Raw genomic sequence first — 22,461 nt, 5'->3', positions numbered from 1 at the left:
TACAAATAAGTATTTATCGGAAGACGAAAGGAACATAACGGAAGAATGTGAAGGGGCAGACATTTGAAGAATTGAAGTTGAAACTAAAGCTCAATCATAAATTCCTTAATAAACCACCTTGTCCTTGCTTTAATTGAGATGAAAATGACGTTTGAAGTTTTTCAAGTTATAATAGCAAAGTAACAGTAATAATTGATACAAACCAAAATGAATGTCTCTGCAAGGACATTTAAGTAATTACACCAATAAAGAAGCTATTATGGGTTGTACCCATTGTAGAAAAGATGATCAAATAATCTCACATTCCCAAACTACCCAAACCTTTGAACAAATCATCACTGCATCTTTTAGAATACAAGGACATTTCAGTAAACACAATAATACACATGCTATCTAAAGTAGTACCCAATACTATAACTACACTCAAAACAACCTCCCAATCCCAAAATACCCCTACTCTTGCGGTTGAAATTCAAAGCCATTCTTTGACCCAAACTCATTCTTATATAGTATAAGGATATTTATATAATTATACTTACACATGGGTTGATTCTTAATTGGACTTGAGCCAAGCAAATTTTAAATTCAACTTATATTTAATTCGAATCACATATTCAAGTCCAAACTTTGTTTGGCCCTATTAAATATAAGGCTCAATAGCTCTTTTTTTTTTTTTTTTTAAAGACCAAATAGGTCAAGCATGGGCTATAACTCAATTCCAATGACAACCCTAAACGTGAGATCCTCATTCAACATTGGAGCCTTCCCATCTTCTCATTCTCTTTCCTAAGGCTTGAGGAAGAGGATTCAGATCTCGTTTGATAATTCAATTCAACACTTAAATTTAGTCGATTCAAATTTTAACATGTTTAGATGCGTTTGATAATCAAAAGTAGAACATTTGATTTAATTAAGTAATTAAGTGCCACTAAATTTCTTAGACAAAATTAATCCTAAAAAGTCATAAACTATTCATTTATAATTTAATGTGATATACATTCAAATGTATTAAATTTAATATTTAACAATTCAACAATTTAACAGATTCAGATTTCAATTTTCACATTTCAATTTTATCAAACACACCCTCAATACAGTTGGGGTTTTGTGCAATTCTATTCAGTTGTTGTACTTTTTACATTACTTGAGATACAATTACATTACATTCTTATTTTTAGAGTAAAAAGTTGTACATGAATAAAAAAACTGACATAGATTTTCAATACTACATTGTAATATATTTTTACACAAAAATTTAAACATATAAAATAATCGGACGGAAACCCAACCACATTGAGTTCTTGCCTAATGCTCGGAGTTTCCCCTTGACCAAAAATAAATAAATAAATAAATCCAGTATGAGGTATAGTTGTCTCCGACAATTAGAGGGGGTGTACTTCATAGGGATTATGATCATTAGGCTTAAACAAACTCTTTTGGTGGTGTAATTTGTGGTGATTAAGATCATCAGGCTTGAATTAAGCAAGTAAAAATAACTTTTTTGGTGGGGAAGGGCATTGACAGATTCCAAGGCACATATACTCAAAAAGGGCAAAAAAGGGAAAAAAAAAAGAAGACAAGAGCGGCAGGAAGTTTTCTTATGATTGGCAATAGATCCGTAATCCATGATTTGGAAGTGATTTATTAATAAACACAAAGCATCAGCATCGTTGAGCGGGCACAGACGGGTTATAGTCCAGGAATATGGTGACCGGTGACCTACGTTGGACTGGATTGACACCGGTTCCAGGCAGCGTCAGCACTCGTCCACTACCAACAGCCGCCATCCCTTTGTTTACAGATCACACTCCACGTGGCAAAACACCCATTCGGAGGAAGTCCACAGGTATTTGTTCTACTCCCTCCGTCCGCTTTTGGCAGTCCTATTTTTTTTTTTCGTCTTTCTAAATTATAGTCTATTTTTTAATTAAAAATATAATTATTTTTAAATTTTTCTAAAATATTCTTATTCAATTTAGATTGTTATTAGTATAAATTACCTTATTTAATATAAATTATTATTGAATATAACCTATCCCATTTAATGTAAAATAAGGATTTATTCTTTCTTTACCATCAATTGAAATTCTCATAAACCATCAATTCAAGTTTCTATGAATAATTAATATAAAGTAATACTTTATTTAATGTAAGGGTATTTTAGAAATATAACAATTTAAATTTATTTTTTCAACATAACTAATTACTTTTTCTTAAACTGTATGAAAAAAGAACTAGAACTATCAAAATGGGAGAGGGGAAATAGTACTCTAGCAACTAGTAACAGGATAGCAGTAACTATTTTTTGGGATAAACTAACTTTTACTCTATACTACTTCATCACATAACGCTCTTATGAGTTAAATATATATATATATATATATATATATAACTCTCTCGTGCTTTGTATTAAAATAACACTGCTAGCTTTTTTTTTGGTTGAAACTAATAGTCAGTAGTAAAAAGTCAAAATCAACTAATAAATTGACAAATTTAGTCATTCATTATATCTTTTTTTCCCTCCAAATATACACAAGAAGAAATTGAAATAAAAATAGATAAATAAGAACTAAAAAAATACCATTAAAAATTTTGTTTAAGAACCTGTAATGATAATAATAGTCAAGAAAGATTTGGAATTTTTTGTTTCTTATTTATTTGTTTTGTAGTCTCCTTCTATCTCTTTTTTGGTTTGTTATTTATTTTTTAATTCCCCTTCCATCTCCTTTTTATTTGAACAAAATTCAGATTTTTTAGACCAAAGTATAGGTTTTCAAAATCATTTAGAGAAAGAAAAGGAAAAATGAAAAAAGAGAAAAGGCAGTAAAAGGATGAATTTATCAAATTATTAGTTTAATTTTGACTTTTTTACTATTAGCCGTTAAATTTTAACAAAAAAAACTAATGGTGACATTTCAATCCAAATCATGAAGGGGTTATATATAAGTTTTTAAACTAGAAAGAGATACGCGATGAAACATCAAAATATGGAGGGGTAAAAAGTAATTTACTTAAAAAAAAATTGAATAACGGGCACCAATTTGACCGTCCGAGCTACGGCGTTTGCATAAATATGATGGAGAGACGGGGAGGAGATACATATATATGTGCGTAACTGCGTATACCGTAATATGGTAGTATGATATGTGATATGTGGCTCTCAGCGATAACTGGATCCCCAGGCCCTACAGTAAAATAATAATTCTGGCGTAGGAATCCTTCGACTGCCGTCTTTATGAAATTCTCATTCCTTCTCCTCTGTACATATACCACTCACTCACAGCTAGGTAGAAACGAATACAGGTTCAAATTCCGAATCTCGGAGAATTAGGGCAAAAACCAGAACCAACGATCTGTTTTTTCTTATCTCCCAGTTCGTACCTTTTTTTTTTTCTTTTTGGGGGGAGCGGGGTACCGACGAAGGAATTAAGGATGGGGCGGAGGAAGGTGGAGATTAAGAAAATCGAGGACAAGAACAGCAGGCAAGTCACGTTTTCCAAGCGGAGAAGCGGACTGATGAAGAAAGCCAAGGAACTTTCCGTTCTCTGCGACGTGGATGTTGCTGTCCTCATCTTCTCTGGTCGCGGCAAGCTCTACGACTTCTGCAGCACCAACAGGTTCCCTTTCTCTCCCTTTTCTCCACCCTCCACCTCACACAATATGCATGTTTTTCTCCTAACCGACCTTCCTTGTCTTGTGTCCAGATCTTGTTTCGTCTCTTATTATTCGTTCCAGTGCTTTCTCTCCCGCAGTTTATTTTTCTTTAAATTTGTGTTAGTCGGCCTGGGTTTTGAAAATGTAATTTTATTGCAACGTTTGTTTCCTTCAAAGTTCAATCAATCACTATTGCGTGATGTTTTATTGCTACGGTTATCACCTGAGGACTTGGTCCTAGTTACGATTTTTATTTTTAAAACCAAAAATAAAAAAATCATGTGCGATATAATTTCTGTTTGTTGGAGAGGGGGGGGGGGGGAGAGAAAAAGCCGCAAAAGAAAAAACAAAAACCACTATTAGAACTCCAGAAACTATGAAAAGGCGTCTCTTTTATTGGTTAGGGGATCATTGTGCAGGGATGGTATAGAGATGCCGCAGAAAGAGAGTACGTGTCGTCTTTTCTTTTTTCTTTTTCGCATACATCATGCTTTCTATTTATGGTTAACTACTGGTTTCCTGGTATGGGCAACAAAATGGGAAAGGGGCACGAACTGCCTGCTGTCTTTCTTGTGAATACTGCTTACGCGTAGGCTGTTGGCAAAAAGTAGCTGCTGCCTTTATCTTGTTTCACTACTTGCCTGATTACTCATATTATGTTGGGAAAAGATAAAGCTTCACTGCGTGCGATACAGTCTGTCATTACGCATTAATTAAATAGGATGTTCAACCCAAGTCAAACTTGTCCCACGTGGTGTTCCATCCTGCATTACAGCATTAGTGGTCCGGATGGATGGCTTTGGTGTAAGATAAAAGGATTGATTTCGCATGTGACACTTGTCACGTGTTTCCCATTTCAAGTTAGGGGTACTGCTCATTTGGATGTGTCTTGGCCTGATGTACCATCTTAACCATTCAGCCTCGCCTATCTCGCATAGGACAACCAAATGGCAAAGAGTTTTCCTCAAACGCAATGCTTACCACCTTGCCATGCTGAGCTTTGGCAGAATTCATTTTCAGTTGAATGTGCTAAATGGACCCGAACCTAAATTACTCGTGTGCATGCTGGTGTGAGATGGATTGATTTGTTGGATGGTTTGACTGGGGATAAGGCATTTGTGAACCTTAGTTATCATTTACAGTCTAAGAATTCTTCTTAGCCACATTAACACTATTGAGCACCAATGAATAACGCCATCATGGTGAGAGCATGCCAATATAGCATGTTTCTTTTGAATCATTTGATTTCTTTTGTTTGTTACAATGCCTTATTTAGCAGCATCAACTGACACATAACGTACAAAAGTTTATCCCAACTTGTGGAGTATCCTAGTATTTTGTATTTTAGAAAGTGGAGAATATGACACTTGGTAATCATATAGTTAGCAATTCTCATAAACCCCATATTCTTAATCCATAGTTTACGAAGCTGGGGAATGGGACTTTTGAATTCAACATCATAAGTGATTTTCATATCCCGATTCATGTGAAGTGGTTTGATATGGATTGTCTGCATGAGCAAATGAAGTTACTCAATTTGCCTAGGTGGAGAGGGAGACAATTTAGGAGGCATTTGGTAAGAGGGTTTTTGGGTGTCAAATGGTGTGGATTCCAATGTGTCGAAATCATATCTTAAAATTTAGAAATCCTCAATCCTGACCAATTGGGAGGATTTGGCTAATTATCATATTTAATTTTGAGTGATACTAAAAAATAAAATTGCTCTCTCTCTCTCTCTCTCTCTATTTTTCCCCTAGTACTCATCTCTTTCCTTTTTGTCCCTGAACTTCTCTTTCTTTAGCTCATCCTTCTCAGGTCTCTCTTCCCATGCCAATAGCCCCTACATCTTCTCTATCGCCTTATTTTGGAACAATTAAATCACCTATTGAAAAAAAAAAACTCATGGTCATTGGAAAGAATTTATGTGGTAATTCCTTGCCCATTCATGATTTGAGGATTCGCTACTTCTTAATGGCTCTCAAGAGTTAGTAAAAAGAGAAATAACGATAGTTTGCCCTTAAAGACCCCCCTTTTGGTTATTCTAGTGATTTTCAGGAATTCAAATTAACTTTAGAAGGTTACTGAGTGTTATTTCCCATATGGATTTTTCAATTTAGAGGTGAATTAGTGGCGGTTGTAAGGTTGAGATGCCACCGGTGGTGGTGCAATTGCGAATGCATGTTAACTAATGCAGAAAGGAAAATATCTTTTAATTCCTATCCCAACCAAAATTTTATGAAACAGTACTTGTAGGAATTTTACTCGTGTTTAAACTCGAAATGGAACCTTGTATATGATTCCAATTGCGATTCCAAGTTTTGAACATGAATCAAACTGTCCCTCTGTAGTTCAAGAAATGATTTTAAAAGTGGCTCCTTTTGATCAAACTACATTTAGCAGTGCCAAGACTTAGTCATTGCATGATATAGAAAGCAAATAGAGAAAGAAAATGTAGAAACTAAACAATAGTTAAAAATAGAAAAAATATCTTTTATATCCCATTCCAGTGAAAATGTTACCAAATAATATACAATTGGTCTAAAGCCATATTGAAATATTGTATATCTTTCCAATTCCAATTCTGATTTTCAAACATGGATCAAAGTACCTATCAATGGTTGATGAACTGGTTTAAGTCACTCTTTCTAAATCAAACTAAATTTAGAAGTCTCGAGATTTATGGTAGATTAGCGATATGCATATCCTTTGCTTCCTCAAAAGAAAAAAATTTCCAAAGCTCTTACATCCATGTTGATTGATATCCTTGGCAACACTGGTTCATGAAGCAAACATGAAGAACTTTTCACATCATAGAACAAAGTAATTAGCAACCTCAATCTCAAATAGTTGTCATTTTCCAAAAGTAAGATGGTTCAATAACAGGTGAATTTTTTCACTAGCCAACTTAGCTTGAAATGACTTTTTGAACTATCTTATGGAAAAAGTTAAATCCACACATCTAGTAGAGGCAAGCATTCACAGAACTAGATCAGCTTTATGAAGAACAAGTCATATCAATGACCAAGAAAACTTGGGAAAGGAACCTTCCACTTCTCTAGAGATAAAGCCATTGAAGGGTAAATGGGAACCCGCATTTTTATTCTTTTGTTTTCTCATAGCACACTTCCCTTGAGAATTCTTTACCCTTTGTCTTAGGGAGACCAAAAAATGCACTTATTTTGCATTGGATTAGCCTTTCCAAACTTCCTAAAAGAGATCTTATACTTCTTTGCATTGCCTTAGTAACGCTTAAATTTGATTAGTTGTCTTTATGAAGGCAAAAGAGGAAGTTCAAAATCATCATCATGAAAACTTTAGATCAAAGTCAATCACCCTAAATTTATGAATGGAATCTTGAAATCTTATTACAAGTGGTTGAATTTGCCATGCACAAAAGGATATTTTATTTGTTGAAAGATCAGGAAATGGTATGTTTCCATTGGGTTCTTATAAACTTTTACCATATGCAATCGATTGTACAACAAAGGTTTAAAGACCAAAAACACAAAAATGTCATTGAAATTGAAGACGATGTCTCTAGTGCTTTTCTTTTGTTATTGTTTTTGTTTGAAATCTTCAATCAAATAATCAAAATGCTATTGCAAACTAGGAACTAGGATATAGTATTCTATTGTTTTTTATAGTTGGAGTCACGTTATAATCCCACTTGTATTGAACCAAATTATTGTATTTGGCTTTTCAATTTCAAGAGATAGATGTTCATATGCTAATAAGGATTGAATTATTCATACCTATATCTTACATTATACATATCCTATGTATATTTCAATTAATAAAGAGCACATTGGCGAAATGTCACCAAACTATTAGGTTGTACCGCTTTTGATCTCTAAACTAATTTGTTAGCAAAAAATGTTATTGAACTAGTAAATTTGCGACATTTAAGTTATTCTGTCTAAATATTCCATTAAGAAAGACGGAAACAAACTTTTTAGGGGCAATTTCTTCTACATAGCTTTTTGTGTGCTATAGAAGAAACAATGGTGGGTGGAACTTTTAATTGACAAACTTAGACCAAATTTTCTCAATTTCAAATGATGATACAACTTAAAACCTTAGATCCACCACCACGATGGTCATCGGGATTTACCTTCTTCCCTAACCTCAAACCCCATATAGGACCCTAACTTTCCACCAATTTCTAGTCCTCTCTCACCTTCACCACCTAGTCTTCCTTCCACACCTCCTGTAAACCTCCAAGTATTGTCAAATGCATACTTGGCCTTGAAGTCCAAACTGCAAACACCACAATCCACACTGCGGCTGCGGAATTTAACTCCTACCCATTTCAATCTAGCCTAAACCCAAGTGGAAATGCCACTGGTTGGGCTCCGCTTAATGGCCGACATGGAACCCACCATTTGGGGGAGTTGGATCTTTCATTCTTGTTGGTCTACTCTATTGGGATGTATTTTGTTAGCCTTATTGGCGATAGCTTTGATTTGAGGTTGTTTTTTATTATAGGAATAGTGGGTAGTGGCTGCTACTACTGCATTAAACTCTTGTTGATTCCCCAGTCTACCGGATCTATTTAGCTCAAACTTGATTCTTTGACTCTCTAAACTTGATCTTCAAGTTTGACTTCAAGGGATAGTTAAAGATTAAAGCTTTCCACCTTTCTGGCAGGGGACTTTTGTGACTAGAAGTTGATATTGATTTATTCACTTAAGAATTTGAAGTTAGTTGCTGGACTGATTAATTGGTCTTACTTTGGACAAGTAGACAAATATTTGAGGATAATTGTGTTCAAATATGCATACAAGGAATCGTAGTCGGCAAACGGATACAAGGCTTATGCAATGGTGATAGGTGGGGTAGCAATGGTGATAGGTTGAGCGGCCACTGCCTCCACAATTTCACCTAAGAGTTCAATGAGGGGTAATGGAGGGTATAATTCTAAGTATAGGGGATACATTCGAGGTGGTTTTGGACGTAGGTAGTCGAGACAATTCCACCAGTCATAGCTTTCTCCTCTTCTTCCTCCTCCGCCTTGCCACAAAAGGGTGGTGGTGACATTTTTATGGAAGTTCCACACGATTGTTCCTTTTATAACACACAAAAAGCTGTACAGATGAAATTGCCCCTGAAAAGTGTGTTTTCGTCTCTCTTTAACAATATTATTAGACAGAATCACCTAAATGTTATAAATTTATTAGTTCAGTGATATTTTTGGCTAACAAATTAGTTTAGTGATCAAAATCGATGCAACTTAATAGTTTAGTGACATTTTGCGCAATTTGCTCATTAATAAAATATTTGACATGCTACATTTCACTTGTAGAAGAAAAGATGCCTAATTACGTTGGCTATTTGATGAGTTAAATAGTCATATCCATCTAATTTTGTAGCAAAGAATATGCATAAAATAATGATAGAGAATAACATGATTGTGTGCCCTTACAAACAAATGAAAACTACTATTATAGAGAATAACGTTTTTTCTTGACATGTCTATTATGGTTCTCGGAAATAAGGAAAAATTTGAGAAATAATAGGTAGAGGGAACGAATACCACCTTGATCGCATATAAGTATCTTGGACAATCATGCCATACATAAGGGCCACTTCCTTAGTGGTAAGCAAAAAAGTATAAATACCTTATTAGAGTATTAACGTACTTTTTTGGATAGGTTTAAAGACAATAAAAAAAATCACACAAGTCTTGTAATATTTGTATAGTCAAATTATTTTTTTTGGGAAAGAAAATCAACTCATAAAACAATTTAGGTTGGTTCTTAAACTTGAAGATGCGAATATAAATATAGCAATTCAAATAGTTATCTATAAACATCATTTTTTAATTTCAGGTATTGCAATCAAAAAGTAGTTAACACAACCATTTGTCTACATCTAAAGTTAAAATAAAGATCCAAATTTAATGCAACTAGATGTGTTTGTGCCGTCTAAGCTGTTTATGCATGAAAGTCTAGATTATTTGCCTAATATTTCTTTTCTATGTTAAGTTTTTGCTTTATTTTTAATAGGACTGCAAACGAGTTAAGTAGAGTCAAATTGAGTCGAGATTTATCCTAATCAAATCGGATTTTGGCTTAATCGAGTCGAGTCTCTATTCCATTTTACCAATCTCGAGCTCGAATTCGACCTCAACACACTCTCAATTGTAAAGCTAAAGCGTGAGTTGGACAACAAATTTGAGTGGAGTCGAACTCGAGTTCAAGCCTACTAGAGCTTAAAAAAATAAAAATAATTATTTTATTTTATAAAAAATAAATAAAATAATAAATTTTTCTTAACAAATAATAAAATATTAGGAATATATATATAATTTTTACTATTAAAATGAAAAATTATATATATATATATATATAAAATTGAGCGGCTCGTGAGCTAACGAGTTGAATTTCTCTGTGCTGGAGCTCGACTTGGTTGGTTCAAACTTGACTCGAACTCAATGTTGATCAAGCTCGAGTCAAGTTTTGACCGAGCTTGACTAAAGGTACTTGCAGATATATTTTTTTTTCTTTTTTTGCAACGATAACATTCTTATAACCTAATCTATCATATTCTAGAGGGAGGGGTGCCTAAAGAGGCCTAATCTAATCTATCTTATCCTATACTGTAGATGTAAGACAGACTTTTTAGAAAAGGAACTCTGGTTCAACAAAAAGTTCGAGCCCAACAAGTCCATCTAAATCAAGTGTGATGTTTTCTAAGTACTTGTGCTAAAAGCTTCTTTGAACTAAAGTAGGTAAATCATTGCTCAAGTGGCATATCCCTTTAAATCTTGAGATTTGAATTTTCATTCAAAATTAGGCAAATTTTGTGATAGTATTGGTTAAGTTCAACTAACCTATAAATGTGTTAATCTATGATGCTTTGTTATAACTAAAGGTTGGGTTACAAGGACATTTGAAAAATTACATCAGATATCTCTCAACTTATACATTGAGTTTGTTTGGATAAGAGTTTATTTGGATGATTTATTTGAGATATTTACTGTAGCACTTTTTGTGATGTGATGTATGTGAGATAAAAAGGTGATTGGGAAGATAAAAAGGTGATTGAGATTTGTGAAAACAAATTAAACAAACCAAATTTGGCTTGTCCAAACAAACTCATTGATTTGATTCGATGCAAACATGACAAGAAGCAACATTTATGCTATAAGAACTAGTGGGGCCTTTCAAGGAAGGTTTTCTCCACAAGGACTAGTCATAATATTAATATTATTTTAAGAGGAACAAACACATGAAAAGTTTTCAAAAAAAAAAAAAGAGGATTGGTGTGAAGAGATTTAAATAAAAAAAAAAAAAGAATAAACAAGTTCTTAGTTAATTCATTGTGATGTGTTCTAATTTTAATATACGGAAAAAAATCTGTTATATGTTTGATAGTCCTAATAAACACATTTTTCGAATAAAACAAAACTAGAGCAAATTGGAGACCACTTAAGGTTCTATACTAGGGGCCTTCAACTACTAAGTGTATTACATGAACTTACAAAAAAGTGTATACTTGTAACCATTTTGTTAATTGCACCCTCAACCTTAATAGACTTTGCTATGGAGTTTCAATCACTTTCTTCATATAAGCATGCCTAGCGGTTGCAAGAACTCCTATTCTAGTGCTTGAGCACCACAATTCAACTATCAAATTTTGATACAGTAGCACTTGTGACTCCCTCTTCCACCTCAATTCGAAAGTGAATCTCACTAGATACAATTAGCTCTAAACTAAAGAAACAGTAGATCTACCACCATTCACAATTTTTCAACCAAATCATGTGAATCTTGAGCACTGTTTAATAATTCAATTCAGTGTTTAAATTTAATGGGTTCAGATCTTAACATGTTCAGACATATATTGATGACAAAAAAAGAACATTTGATTTAATTAAGTGGCACTGAAATTTCTATGTAAATCTTGTTCCAACATAAGTAATAAACTATTCACTTATCACTTAATGTGATATACACTCAAATATATCAGATTTAGTATTTAACAATTCAATAACTTGACATATTCAGATTTTAGATTTCAGATTTCAATTATATCAAACGCATCCTTGGACTAGAATTTTCTTCAAAACAAGGAAAATTCATATCAATAGTATCAAAATTCTCCAAAGTTTTTGCACTTCCTCTATTGCTTCTAACTATTTCAAGTTTTTGCACTTCCTTAATTGTTTCTCACTATTTCAAGGCACAATTGACATCAAATTCTCCAATATCTACTAATGAGCTCCTCATGTCATAAGGCTTCCATGTGCATGATTAACTAAAAATTTATGTTGAGTCAAGAACCCCAACTTAGGGCTTTTCCTTTTTAACATGCTAAAATAAACCCGTGATTTTTTATTATCAACCTTGATGTTTGAAATTGACAAAATGTCTAGAAATACAAACTTTTTTATGAGTTTGCTTATTAGAGACACGTTTAGGTCTCAAATGGCTGTAGAATATCCTTTTCTCAACAATGCTCACGTAGTGAGAGACAACACAATTTTGACACCTTAAGTTTTGGTTTTTTTCCTCCTCAAATTATGACCTTGCCTCTTTTTGTGCCTTGGCACAATATTCATTTGGTAGTTGGAATGAGATGAACTAACCAGCACAAAATGTACTAAGTAGCTACGCTTACTGCCAAATTATCTGCAAGGCATTAAATTTACACATTATTTTTTTTTTTGCAATACTTATGGTATACAATTATCTTGAAATGCATTATTCATGAATCCTGAAGATATATATGTCCTGCAATTGTTTATATTTGAGCCTACCTATTAAAATTTAATCTTGTATTGTTAATGATGTTGTTGCCCAAGGAAGCCTTTGATGGAGTGGTTGACTATGCATTTGACTTAGTCCTTGTTCATTCTTTTCTTACAACTTGGCATATCAGATTTCTTTGACAGCATTGGATTATGTCACGGTGATGAGCATGATGAAGGTTGTAGTGCAGTTGCACTTGCTAATCTTTTGACATTTGGAGTATACTTGAACCATGACTAAGTTGTAGACTTCCAATTATGAAGCTACCTTAGCTGGAAAGGTCTTCATATGGTATTTGTTATTGCTTCAAAGCTTCTTGAATGCAAAATATCAGTATCATCATTAATTAAACCGTAAAGGTCATCAGAACTTTTCTCAAACTATCTATAAGTTACAACTAACGTTTTTATTTGATGAAGTTGAGCTGTCCAATCATTTTGATACAATATTGTAATGGGAGAGATCTACGAGGATTTCACCAACATGTAGTGAACATCTTCATATACATTTATGCTTGGATAATCTGTAGGATCTGTTATCCCTAGATGATTTTCCCTTGCATTTGAAGATATAATAATGGTCAAATTCAAATTTTTTAGTTTTGACTTAACTAATGAGATACTTTTAGTATCATCAATTATTAAAAATCTTTTGATGTTAACAGTCTACAAGTCGCTGAAACCAAATCAGCTTATTGGATTAACTTCTTTCATACTCTTCAAGCAAAATCGGGATACAAAGAAGGGGAAAGAGGAAGGGGGAAAGCACAAATACGCTAATTTTATGCACTTGGTATGGGGTACAAAAATGCATTAACCAATACTCTTGTGATGGTTAAATTAAATGTTTTTCCTTAGAATATTTAAGATAAATACCCTTATGATAGTTAAATTAAATGTTTTCCCCTAAAATATTTAAGGATTTTTGGTTGAAATTCTAGTTTGTTTCCTAGAATGTTCAGATTTTTTTCATGTCCGAGAGCCAACTTAGTTTGGATCTGATAATCTCTAAATGAAGATTTAGTATTTCTTTTTCCCTTCTTAGCCAAAGTATTAAATTTGAAGTTCACACAAGTAGCAGCACGAAGCTTAAGATGAACCATAGAACACAACTTCTGCTGGGACTAAAGTATTATCCGTTAACTTGTATAAAACTAAGTTGTAACATCATTGTTGACTAACATTGTAATAATTATTGAATCTCTAAGATTGGAAATTGTGCGTGTAGCTTCTCAAATGGACTAAATGGAAGTTGAGCTTTCGTAAATAAATAAATTAAAAAAAACACACACACACACACACACATTTTATGTTAGGAAATGTAGTCAGTTCAAGTTTTGATTGCATATGAATAAGTTAAAATTCATTATAACACACCCTATTTTTTATTTCAAAAACCTTAATTTGATTGAAACCTTTCTAAAGCAAACCAAATACATGATATTCATTTACAAAATGGCTAAACCGAATTATAAAAAAATCCTCTAGACATCAATGAAGATCACAAAAATCAAAATTTAAAGAGATTACCAACTTTTCGCAGAGTCTAATTAACCTCAAGTAAAGTAATAAGGCTAGTGTATGAAACTTGAGGTCAAAGGTTAAACATAATATGTGTGTCTTGTTATGGTATTATAGATACATTGGTAAATACTAATCTACTGGTATTCTCTTCCTGGTCCTTATGAGAAAGAAAGAGAAGTGTAGTATGTAAAGAAACTTAGTTTAGGACAATAACTATTGGATGTGTTATCACGAGATGTAAGAAGGATGAAGTGAAAAACAATGATAACTCAATTTAATGGGGTACTAGGATAAGAACAAGGAGAAAAATCCACAAGATTAGGAGTATGCTTAGGCAAATGATACAGAGTGAAAATCAAAATTCTCTTTTTGTTGCTTCGCTTGTGGGTATTGATGATAATCAGCTAAATGACATCAAAATTTGATAATACAAAATATTAGGCCTTGAGCTCCTTTGGGGAGTCTGAAGATTTTCTAATAGTGTAATTTGAGCTTTTTGACCCTGCAAAATCAGATTTCATCAACACCAACCTATCCCATCATTTTTATCTATCTACAAGATCTTCTTTTGCTTGACTAAATTCCGTAGAGTTTTCTTATTTCCATCTTGGATATGCTGATACCGTTTTATCTTGAATCTGTCATTTAATGTTACACACATCTTCTCATATTTCATCCATTTTGCAAACTTCTAACAAATTGCATTGGCAAAATAGTAATATTATGGGTTCCTAGTTTGTAGAGAGCAAAGAGAAAATCCCTAATGGGGACAGTAGCCTAATAGGGGAATATGCAGAAGAAAGCTGGGCAGCTTGCCTTTTGACTTCAAAAAGATAATCCAGAAGTCAGGAGTAGGATAAGCAAGACAGATGTTGAGGACATTGGGGTATTGGTTAGGCATAACTGTAGAATAAAATAACTTCCTACTTTGGGTTTATGTTTAGTTGATGTGTTTAAATGGAATTGCCTCTTTTAGCTGAGTTAGACATAACTGTATGCAAGGTTTTTGTTGGTCATTCCTCACTAACCAATCTTTATCAGAAATCCAGATCATCATCCTTCATAAGCTTCTGCCAACATCAAAATACTGTATTTTTTTGCATACTTAAATATTCCTCTCCAAAGGTTCTTTTGAGCTAGCATATACCTAATAAGACTAAACTTCCTTAGCTTGCTTGGTCTGTAGCGCTCCTGAATAGGGCTATCTAATTGTCTTTGAAATAGAAGCTCAAGGGAAGACAAAATCTTCAAATGTAGGAACTCTTTGGGTTAGCTACTCTAGTAGAAAAGCTATATGCACAACAATGTCTTATTTCTTGCGAATGTAGTAAGACAAATAACTGTCCTTTCTCCTGCATCAAACTCAAGACAAATGCTATATTGAGTACATATTCTTAAAAAATAAGTAGTGAATACTAAAATGTTAGTTTGGATGACCTACATGATTCCAATATAAATAAATAACACATTGACGTTTTAAGATTAGGTACAATAAACAACTCCATGTTAAGCCGTGGATATCTGTTTACTAAAGATTGTGCCGATGGAGTACTTGTTGCCTTCTACAAAAGATATAATTTGCATATTGGAATAGGTCACTTGGAGAAGCACAGTTATTTTTCCCAACATAGAGCATTACTAAACAGCATTTCTCTATAAATGAGGGACTAGGCTTCAGTCACTTGCTATTGTACCTCGGTCATGTATCTTCGTTGTCTTTGGAGCAGAAACAGCTACTCATATAAACTCATATACACTCTTAACACTTCAATTACTATATCTAAGTTGCTGTTATTTTCAGTTTGGCCAAGATCCTACAACGATATCGCAACTACGCAGAAGCAGAAGACGGGTCTGCAAGAATTAGCGGCGTAGAGGTAAGTTTGTGATGTGCTTTATGGAGCTTAAAATACTTGCAGCATAATGTTGGCTTGTTTTGGACCTGTCAACCACTGGTGCAGGGTAACAGTAAGTTTGTAGCTTATTGAGGTTAGAGCAAGTAAAAGGAGTTATTGGAAGTGATGAAATGATGACATCTTAGCATTCGACTACTTGGATTTAGCATTGAACCGCTTATGGCTCATATGTCACTATCTAAAACAGCATTGAACTGCTTATAGAGCATGTTTCACTATCTAAATCTCCTAATAACATTGGAGAAGAAATTACAAGCACTAAACATACATTGCAGTTATCTCAGTTATTACCTACAATTGTAGGACAGATAAGCTGTAAGGATTTGTTTCACTCAACCGCCCACTAAATCACTAATGTCAATCAGGAGTCTAAGTATTTGCCAAGCTTAAGTGTGGTTTTTAGCATAATGTTTTGGAATGTAGAAGCCTCCGGATCATATGCTGATTGCTTTATATAATTCCATCTTTGTGTTACCAAATAGTCTAGTTTCTGCTTGGGTGGACATATTTTTATGCTAGTTGATTTACTAGTATTTCCATTTCTGTTTCAGAAACGTAACCCTGAAGGCAGAAATGTCGTGACAATCAGAAAGCTGCTGGAAAAAGTTGAAAGGCACTGACATAATACCTCATCTCCTTCGACAACTATAGAATCTAATGTTGTCTCTGTTTTCCAACAGGGATCTAGAGGAGCCAGATGTTGACCACCTTAACCTGAGTGAACTAGTGCAATTGGAAGAACAACTTGAAGATGCACTCATTCAAACAAGATCTAGGAAGGTATGTTTTTCTCCAGTTTTCTCAAAATAGGTGTAACTGTGTAAGCTATGTGTTGAAAGAACTCGTGCAAATCTGCAATCTGACAGTAGAGAGAATAATTCTTTGTATTGGTGTTGCCACTTCGACTGTCAGATATTTTCAGTAAAAGGATTTCATATCTGTGTTTCCACTTCCACTGTTACATAGTTTCAGTAAAAGGATTTCATAGATCCGTGTCTCTAATTTTTATGATTAGTTAACATGGCTACTTTGTATAATTGTATTTAGCACATTGAAGTATTTCGAGATTAAGCCTGCATAACTAGAAAAAGTCACTATGAGATGTGGTAATTACTATCTTTGACTTTAATAGCAGAAAGATTTCTTCTTTGACTTTTAGTAGAATAAAGGTGTCTTGGGACATCCTTATCCTTAAAAAGGTAAATGACCAAATAAGAAATAAAAGGTTCTTCGCATCATAGTAAAATAATGTACTTTGTTCCATATTTGTTGTGACACTAATGATAGTTATGGCGCGAAAAGAGCTAGAATGACAGCTACATCAAGGTTAATATTCCTAAACTGGTTTACTAGACATGCTAATGTGTAGATGGTTGGACAAGTGTGGGTTGATGAGAGTTATAAGGTTATTGTTGTTTCCAAAAATTAGGCCCACAAAGCAATTTTCTCTATCTGGGTACAGTACCATGTCTTGCATCTTTCCTGAGATCAGTAGATTGGAATCTTCGAGTGCATGAATTGTTAATCAGCTTGCCTCTATCTTTACTGTACAATTAACAAACTAGTTATCTAAAATGAGATCAGACTTTTGAATATAATGGTGTAACTATAACATACATGAGAAGCAGACAAACAACTAACAGAGAGCGGGAAAAAGAAAGAGGCCCAGAAAAGTAAGATGGTGAAAGTTCTGCAAGAGGATGAATAAGCCATGTATCATTTGGGAGGAGACTGACAAATTTTCAATGTTCCTCCCCTATTCAAGCACACTTCTGTTGATTCCGTAACTCTCATCTTTTGTTTCTTAACAACTTCTGGTTTTCATGATTTCGGGTTTCTTATTACTTTACCTCATGTGATATTTTCGTGCAGACACGATTACTGATGGAATCAATAACCAGTCTAAGTGAAGTGGTATGTCAAAGCAATCTGCAGCCTTACACTTTTTTAGAAACATTTTTCCTATTTCCATTTTTACTACTGAAATTTGTGTATGAAGAATATATGCCCTCAAAAGTAGATAGCATATTCTCAATCCTCATCAAATTCTATGAAACGAGAAAGATTATCTTTCTCCGATACAGTTATATGTCAATCAACATCATGTCAAGGAAAATTTTCCACTGGGCTGGATCTGCGGTTGATATTATATTTATAGTGTATTTAGATATAGAGGTTCCTAACAGATATATCTGCTACGCATCTTCTGATGTATGATTAGACTTAGAAATAAAGTTCTTGCAACACTGAAATTCTTCTCTACAACTATATATAGTACTAGCATTTGAATGTTCTGTGGACTTGCAACAATAACTATATAAGTAGCTTGAATCAATTTATCCATTATAGCCTAGTTTCATCACAACGGAATTTGTGGAGGACTCAAGGACACAGACAGTTGACTGCAATTATAATAGCATATTAAAAATCAGTCAACCTACTTACCTCCACATCTCTACCTGCAGGAAAAGATGCTGAGGGAAGAAAACAAGCTTCTGCAAAATAAGGTAACAGATTTTCTTGTTAAAACTATAAAGAAATGGCTCTTATAGACATTTACTCATGACTTTATTTGCAAATTGCAAACAACTTACAGGTAGCTGCAGGTACATCCAATGAGAAGAGGAATGACTTGATCCTTGAATTTGGGGACCTTACACACGTTGGAATGATTTCTGGGCAGCGACAGGCTATGCTTGAACTACTTTAAGAGTAGAAGATAGTGAGACAAGCCAGTTTGTGCCTTTCTGAGTGCTCCAAGGGAAAATATACCCGTTAAGGCAATGTGATCCTACTATACAACTCTTCATAAGCAACTTTTTATAACTTGGTTTTGCGTCTGACATCACTCCGCTTCATAACATGAGATTGAAGTGGGGTACGTTCTCCACTTGCATTGTTCTGTCACATGCTAACCCAGGTTTCTGATTAAGCAAAAGAGAATGAATCTTAAAGCAAAGCAGGTTGCCTGCAAGTTGGTCATTGGTGAGTATTCTAACTAAAAAATACTTAAAACTGCTTGTACCACCTCAATGGCATACAGACAAATTTGGTAATGTAATTACATTGCCAGTACGTTCTTGCACAACACTATGCTCAGTATCAGACTATCACTAACAAGTGACGACTCCCAATACAAGGAACGAAGCTGGTTATTGAGAAACCAGTTCTAGCAGAAGGTAAAAGGAAATGGGGTGACCATTTCTTTTTCTAATCGTTTTTCTAATTTGTTATGGCAGCATTGTCCATACGAGACAATTGTAATGTGCTTGCCCTGCTACTCAAGTGCAGCCTAATAAATAATATACACATAAGTACTCTTGCGGTCTTTTGAACTGAGTTCAGTCGAGGAAGGACTGAAGAAGATAGAAGTATTGGGTTCTGTTGAAAGGACCAAGCAAGCTGGAAACCGGCTTTAACCGAACCACAACCCCCCCCCCCCCCAACACAAGGAAAAAAAACCCAAAAAATATATATATACATATATATATATTTCATGCATCAGGAGTTATGGGAATGGGAGAGTGATCATATCAGAAAAAGAATGGAATTCATAATGGTTTAGGATGGAGGAACATGGGATGCTAGACAGGAAACTAAATCATTGGAGGGACCGATCTTCATAATTTCGGTGGACCATGTAATGCCAGCTATGCAATTCGAACCTCAGAAAACATATTCAGTTATGTGGTACAACAGGAATCAGAGGTAAACGTCCCAGAAAGGAAAGAATCTGAATCATATGCAGGTTATATGAGCTGTGGAACAACGAAGAACATATATCTTGAGATTTAGCAAATCATTGACACAAAGGAGACACTCTGATTTGGCGAAAAGACAGGAAGAAAAGGAAAGACTAAAATATGGTGCATGGTGAATTTGGTTGATGACCGTGACTAGGGCCACTTCGGCCGAGCCAGGTACTTGAGCCTCTTCAAGTCGAATCCGGAAACGGAAGACTTGAGAATAGGCAGCGTAGCCATTCTATGGCAACAGAGGATTTGCAACTTAATGCCACGGACACTAACAAAATGAGGGCTTTGTTTTTTTGGTTGGTGTTTTTGGGGGGAGGGGGGGGGGGTTTGGCATGCTTGAAAGAAAATTTGTATGAGCAAGAATGCTGACAAAGTCGTAAAATCATATTTATTCTTAGCCAACAAAAGGAAAAAAATAATAACGATCATTATCTTGCTTCTCCCTATATCTTGCATTGTCGAGCATCGTTCCTTACTCCGCCTCACCGCTGGGGATGGCCACAGAGGCAACAAGAGGAAGCGGCGACCACCCGGCAAATATATAACCTTGCAAGTATCTTAAAAGAATTGAAATCATAAGTGTATCATCCAAGGTTGGTAGAAAAGTTAAAAAAAAAAAAAAAAGAAGAAGTCTATGCAGTGTATATACTTGCGTTTTTTTTTTTTGGATGGGATTATAATGCTACAACATTAGCGAAAATACAGAAATGGATGAAAATTCACGCAGAAAAAAAAGGCAAAAAAAGGAAAAGGAGTAGGAATGGAAAATACTACGTTAGACGCATACATGAAGCCGATCGGCAGCGTCCAAATAAAGGATAGAGTCGGTTACAAATGGCGGCAGTGGAACAAACTTACAGCTTTTAAATTATAATAAATATACGGATAGAGAGAGGTTGGATGTTCCACAGCGCTCCGGCCGCCCATTGCCATTTGACTGCAGAAAGATAGGAAGCAGCCATTGGCCGGTAAAACCGGTTGCCTTTGCCTCTCGACTCCATTGATCATTGATGCTTTATTGTTCCATAGACTTGGTGGTGGCGCGCCACATTTACGCTTTTCTTTGGACTAGTAGTTTATAGCAGCGCTGCTAGTTTATAATACGAGGAGCCTGCCTAAAGCCGTGGATTGAGTTTGACCTCGAGCATTAGAAAAACTAACTTTAAAAATAAATAATATTCATAGTAGCAGTGTACAAGGGACTATAATCAAGAAAGAGAGGACGGATATAGGTGTAATGTGCTTGCTGGGCAGTGGACATTGGACAACGTAGCACAGAGTCACCTTTCAAACTTTTTTGGAGGCCAAAAAGAGTTAGTGAGTGTTTAACCCTCAGCTTTTTCTCGTGAGTGTGTTTACCCGTACCCTTTACTGCAATTTTTTTTAGGTTTTAGGTGTTGGGAAATGAAAGAAGTGACGTATAGATCAGAAGGCGCACCAGCCGGCTCGTTTTCCTTTTTCTTTTTCTTTTTCTTTTTTTTTTTGGGTGTTATCAAAAGTTTAAGGCTCCATTTTCATTTTTTAAAAAACATGTTTCTCATATATAATGTTATACCAATATGCAATCAAAAATAACTTTAATAATATGTCTATACAATATATATAAAAAACAACTCTAAATATATAAAAAATAAAATTTACACTATTTTCTTCTTCCGTCTATCACTGTCACTCACCACCGCCATCCCTATTCACCATCGCTAGGGGTGTTTCGCGAATCGAGCCGCTCGCGATCGACTCGCGAGCGGCTCGAATACGAGCTCGACTCGAATCCGTCAATATCGAGCTCGAATCGAGTTCGAGCTAATTAAGTCGATCTCGAGCTCGAGCTCGAGTTCAAAAACATTAAACTCGTTGGCTCGCGAGCTCAATTATATATTTATTTTTTATTTTTTATTTTAATAGTAAAATTACATATATATCCCTAATATTTTATTATTTGTTAAAAAAATTATTGTTTTATTCATTTTTTTTAAAAAAAATATTTTTTATTTTTTAAAAATAAAATAATAAATTTTTTTTTTTATTTTTTAAGCTCGAGCTCAAGCTTGATATTTTGAACTCGTCGACCTCGAGCTCGAGTTCGAATTTCACAAAATTAACTCGAGCTCGACTCGATTAGCCAAAGCTCGACTCGAGTTCGGCTCGTTTGCATCCCTAACCATCGCCACCATCCCCTCTTTTCTCCTATTTCCTTTCCCTCACTCTTCCTCCTCCCCTCCTACCTTCCCCTCCTCTTTCTCACCACGTCCCACCCCTCTACTTCCTTCCCAAATCTAGCCTCGACCATAGACTATGATTTGGCCTAGATGTCGTGATCAGAGATCTCGATCTGATCTCAACCAGATTCTGGAGGAGAAAGGAGCTGTGAGGAATGGCGGGGAAAGGGAAGAAAAAATGGGATGAGGAGGAAGAAATGAGGGGATAGTAGTGGTAATTTTTAAAAAAAATCACAAAATTTGTAAGTTTTAAAAATATTTCAAAAGCACATCAAAAAATATCATAAAAATATTTATGTTAAAAAGTTTTTTATATGTATTATTACAGTAAAATAGTTCAAAAATATCAAAAAAAAATAGTTAATTCAAATGAATCCTAAATCATTTGGAGTTCGGTAATAATTGCGGGTCAAGTCAAGTCATGTCCCCAACTTACACAGACACATACTTAGAGATTATTTTTCTGATGGAAAACTTTTACGCTTTTAATTATTTTTATTTTATATATGCCAAATTAATATAATATATTTTTCTACAGAAATTCTTAAAAATAGCATTCCAAACGATAATTCTTACCCGACTGACTGTCCACAAACAAGCAAAGAGAGAGGGACAGGTGGCATCTGTATCCGGTACCCTGC

The 22,461-nt window shown here is 34.6% G+C and overlaps 1 protein-coding gene and 1 long non-coding RNA gene across 2 annotated transcripts; one reads left to right on the top strand and one right to left on the bottom strand.

Moving 5' to 3' along the window:
• The first annotated feature begins 3,064 nt into the window (after positions 1-3,064).
• On the top strand, positions 3,065-18,672 carry LOC113719311 (agamous-like MADS-box protein AGL27). Its single transcript, XM_027244519.2, has 7 exons — positions 3,065-3,617; positions 15,732-15,807; positions 16,398-16,459; positions 16,527-16,626; positions 17,719-17,760; positions 18,312-18,353; positions 18,443-18,672. Exons 1-7 carry the CDS (start codon positions 3,433-3,435, stop codon positions 18,554-18,556), a joined length of 621 nt encoding a protein of 206 aa, XP_027100320.1. The 5' UTR covers positions 3,065-3,432; the 3' UTR covers positions 18,557-18,672.
• Positions 18,673-18,884: 212 nt separating this feature from the next.
• LOC140021442 (uncharacterized) lies at positions 18,885-20,989 on the bottom strand. Its single transcript, XR_011825179.1, has 2 exons — positions 20,460-20,989; positions 18,885-20,158 (listed from the first exon to the last, which is right to left on the bottom strand). It is a non-coding gene; the product is annotated as an uncharacterized lncRNA (long non-coding RNA).
• Between the last annotated feature and the right edge of the window lie 1,472 nt (positions 20,990-22,461).

Source organism: Coffea arabica, chromosome 11e (assembly GCF_036785885.1).
Source record: "Coffea arabica cultivar ET-39 chromosome 11e, Coffea Arabica ET-39 HiFi, whole genome shotgun sequence".
NCBI lineage: Eukaryota > Viridiplantae > Streptophyta > Magnoliopsida > Gentianales > Rubiaceae > Coffea > Coffea arabica.
This window is presented reverse-complemented; position numbering and strand designations above follow the sequence as displayed.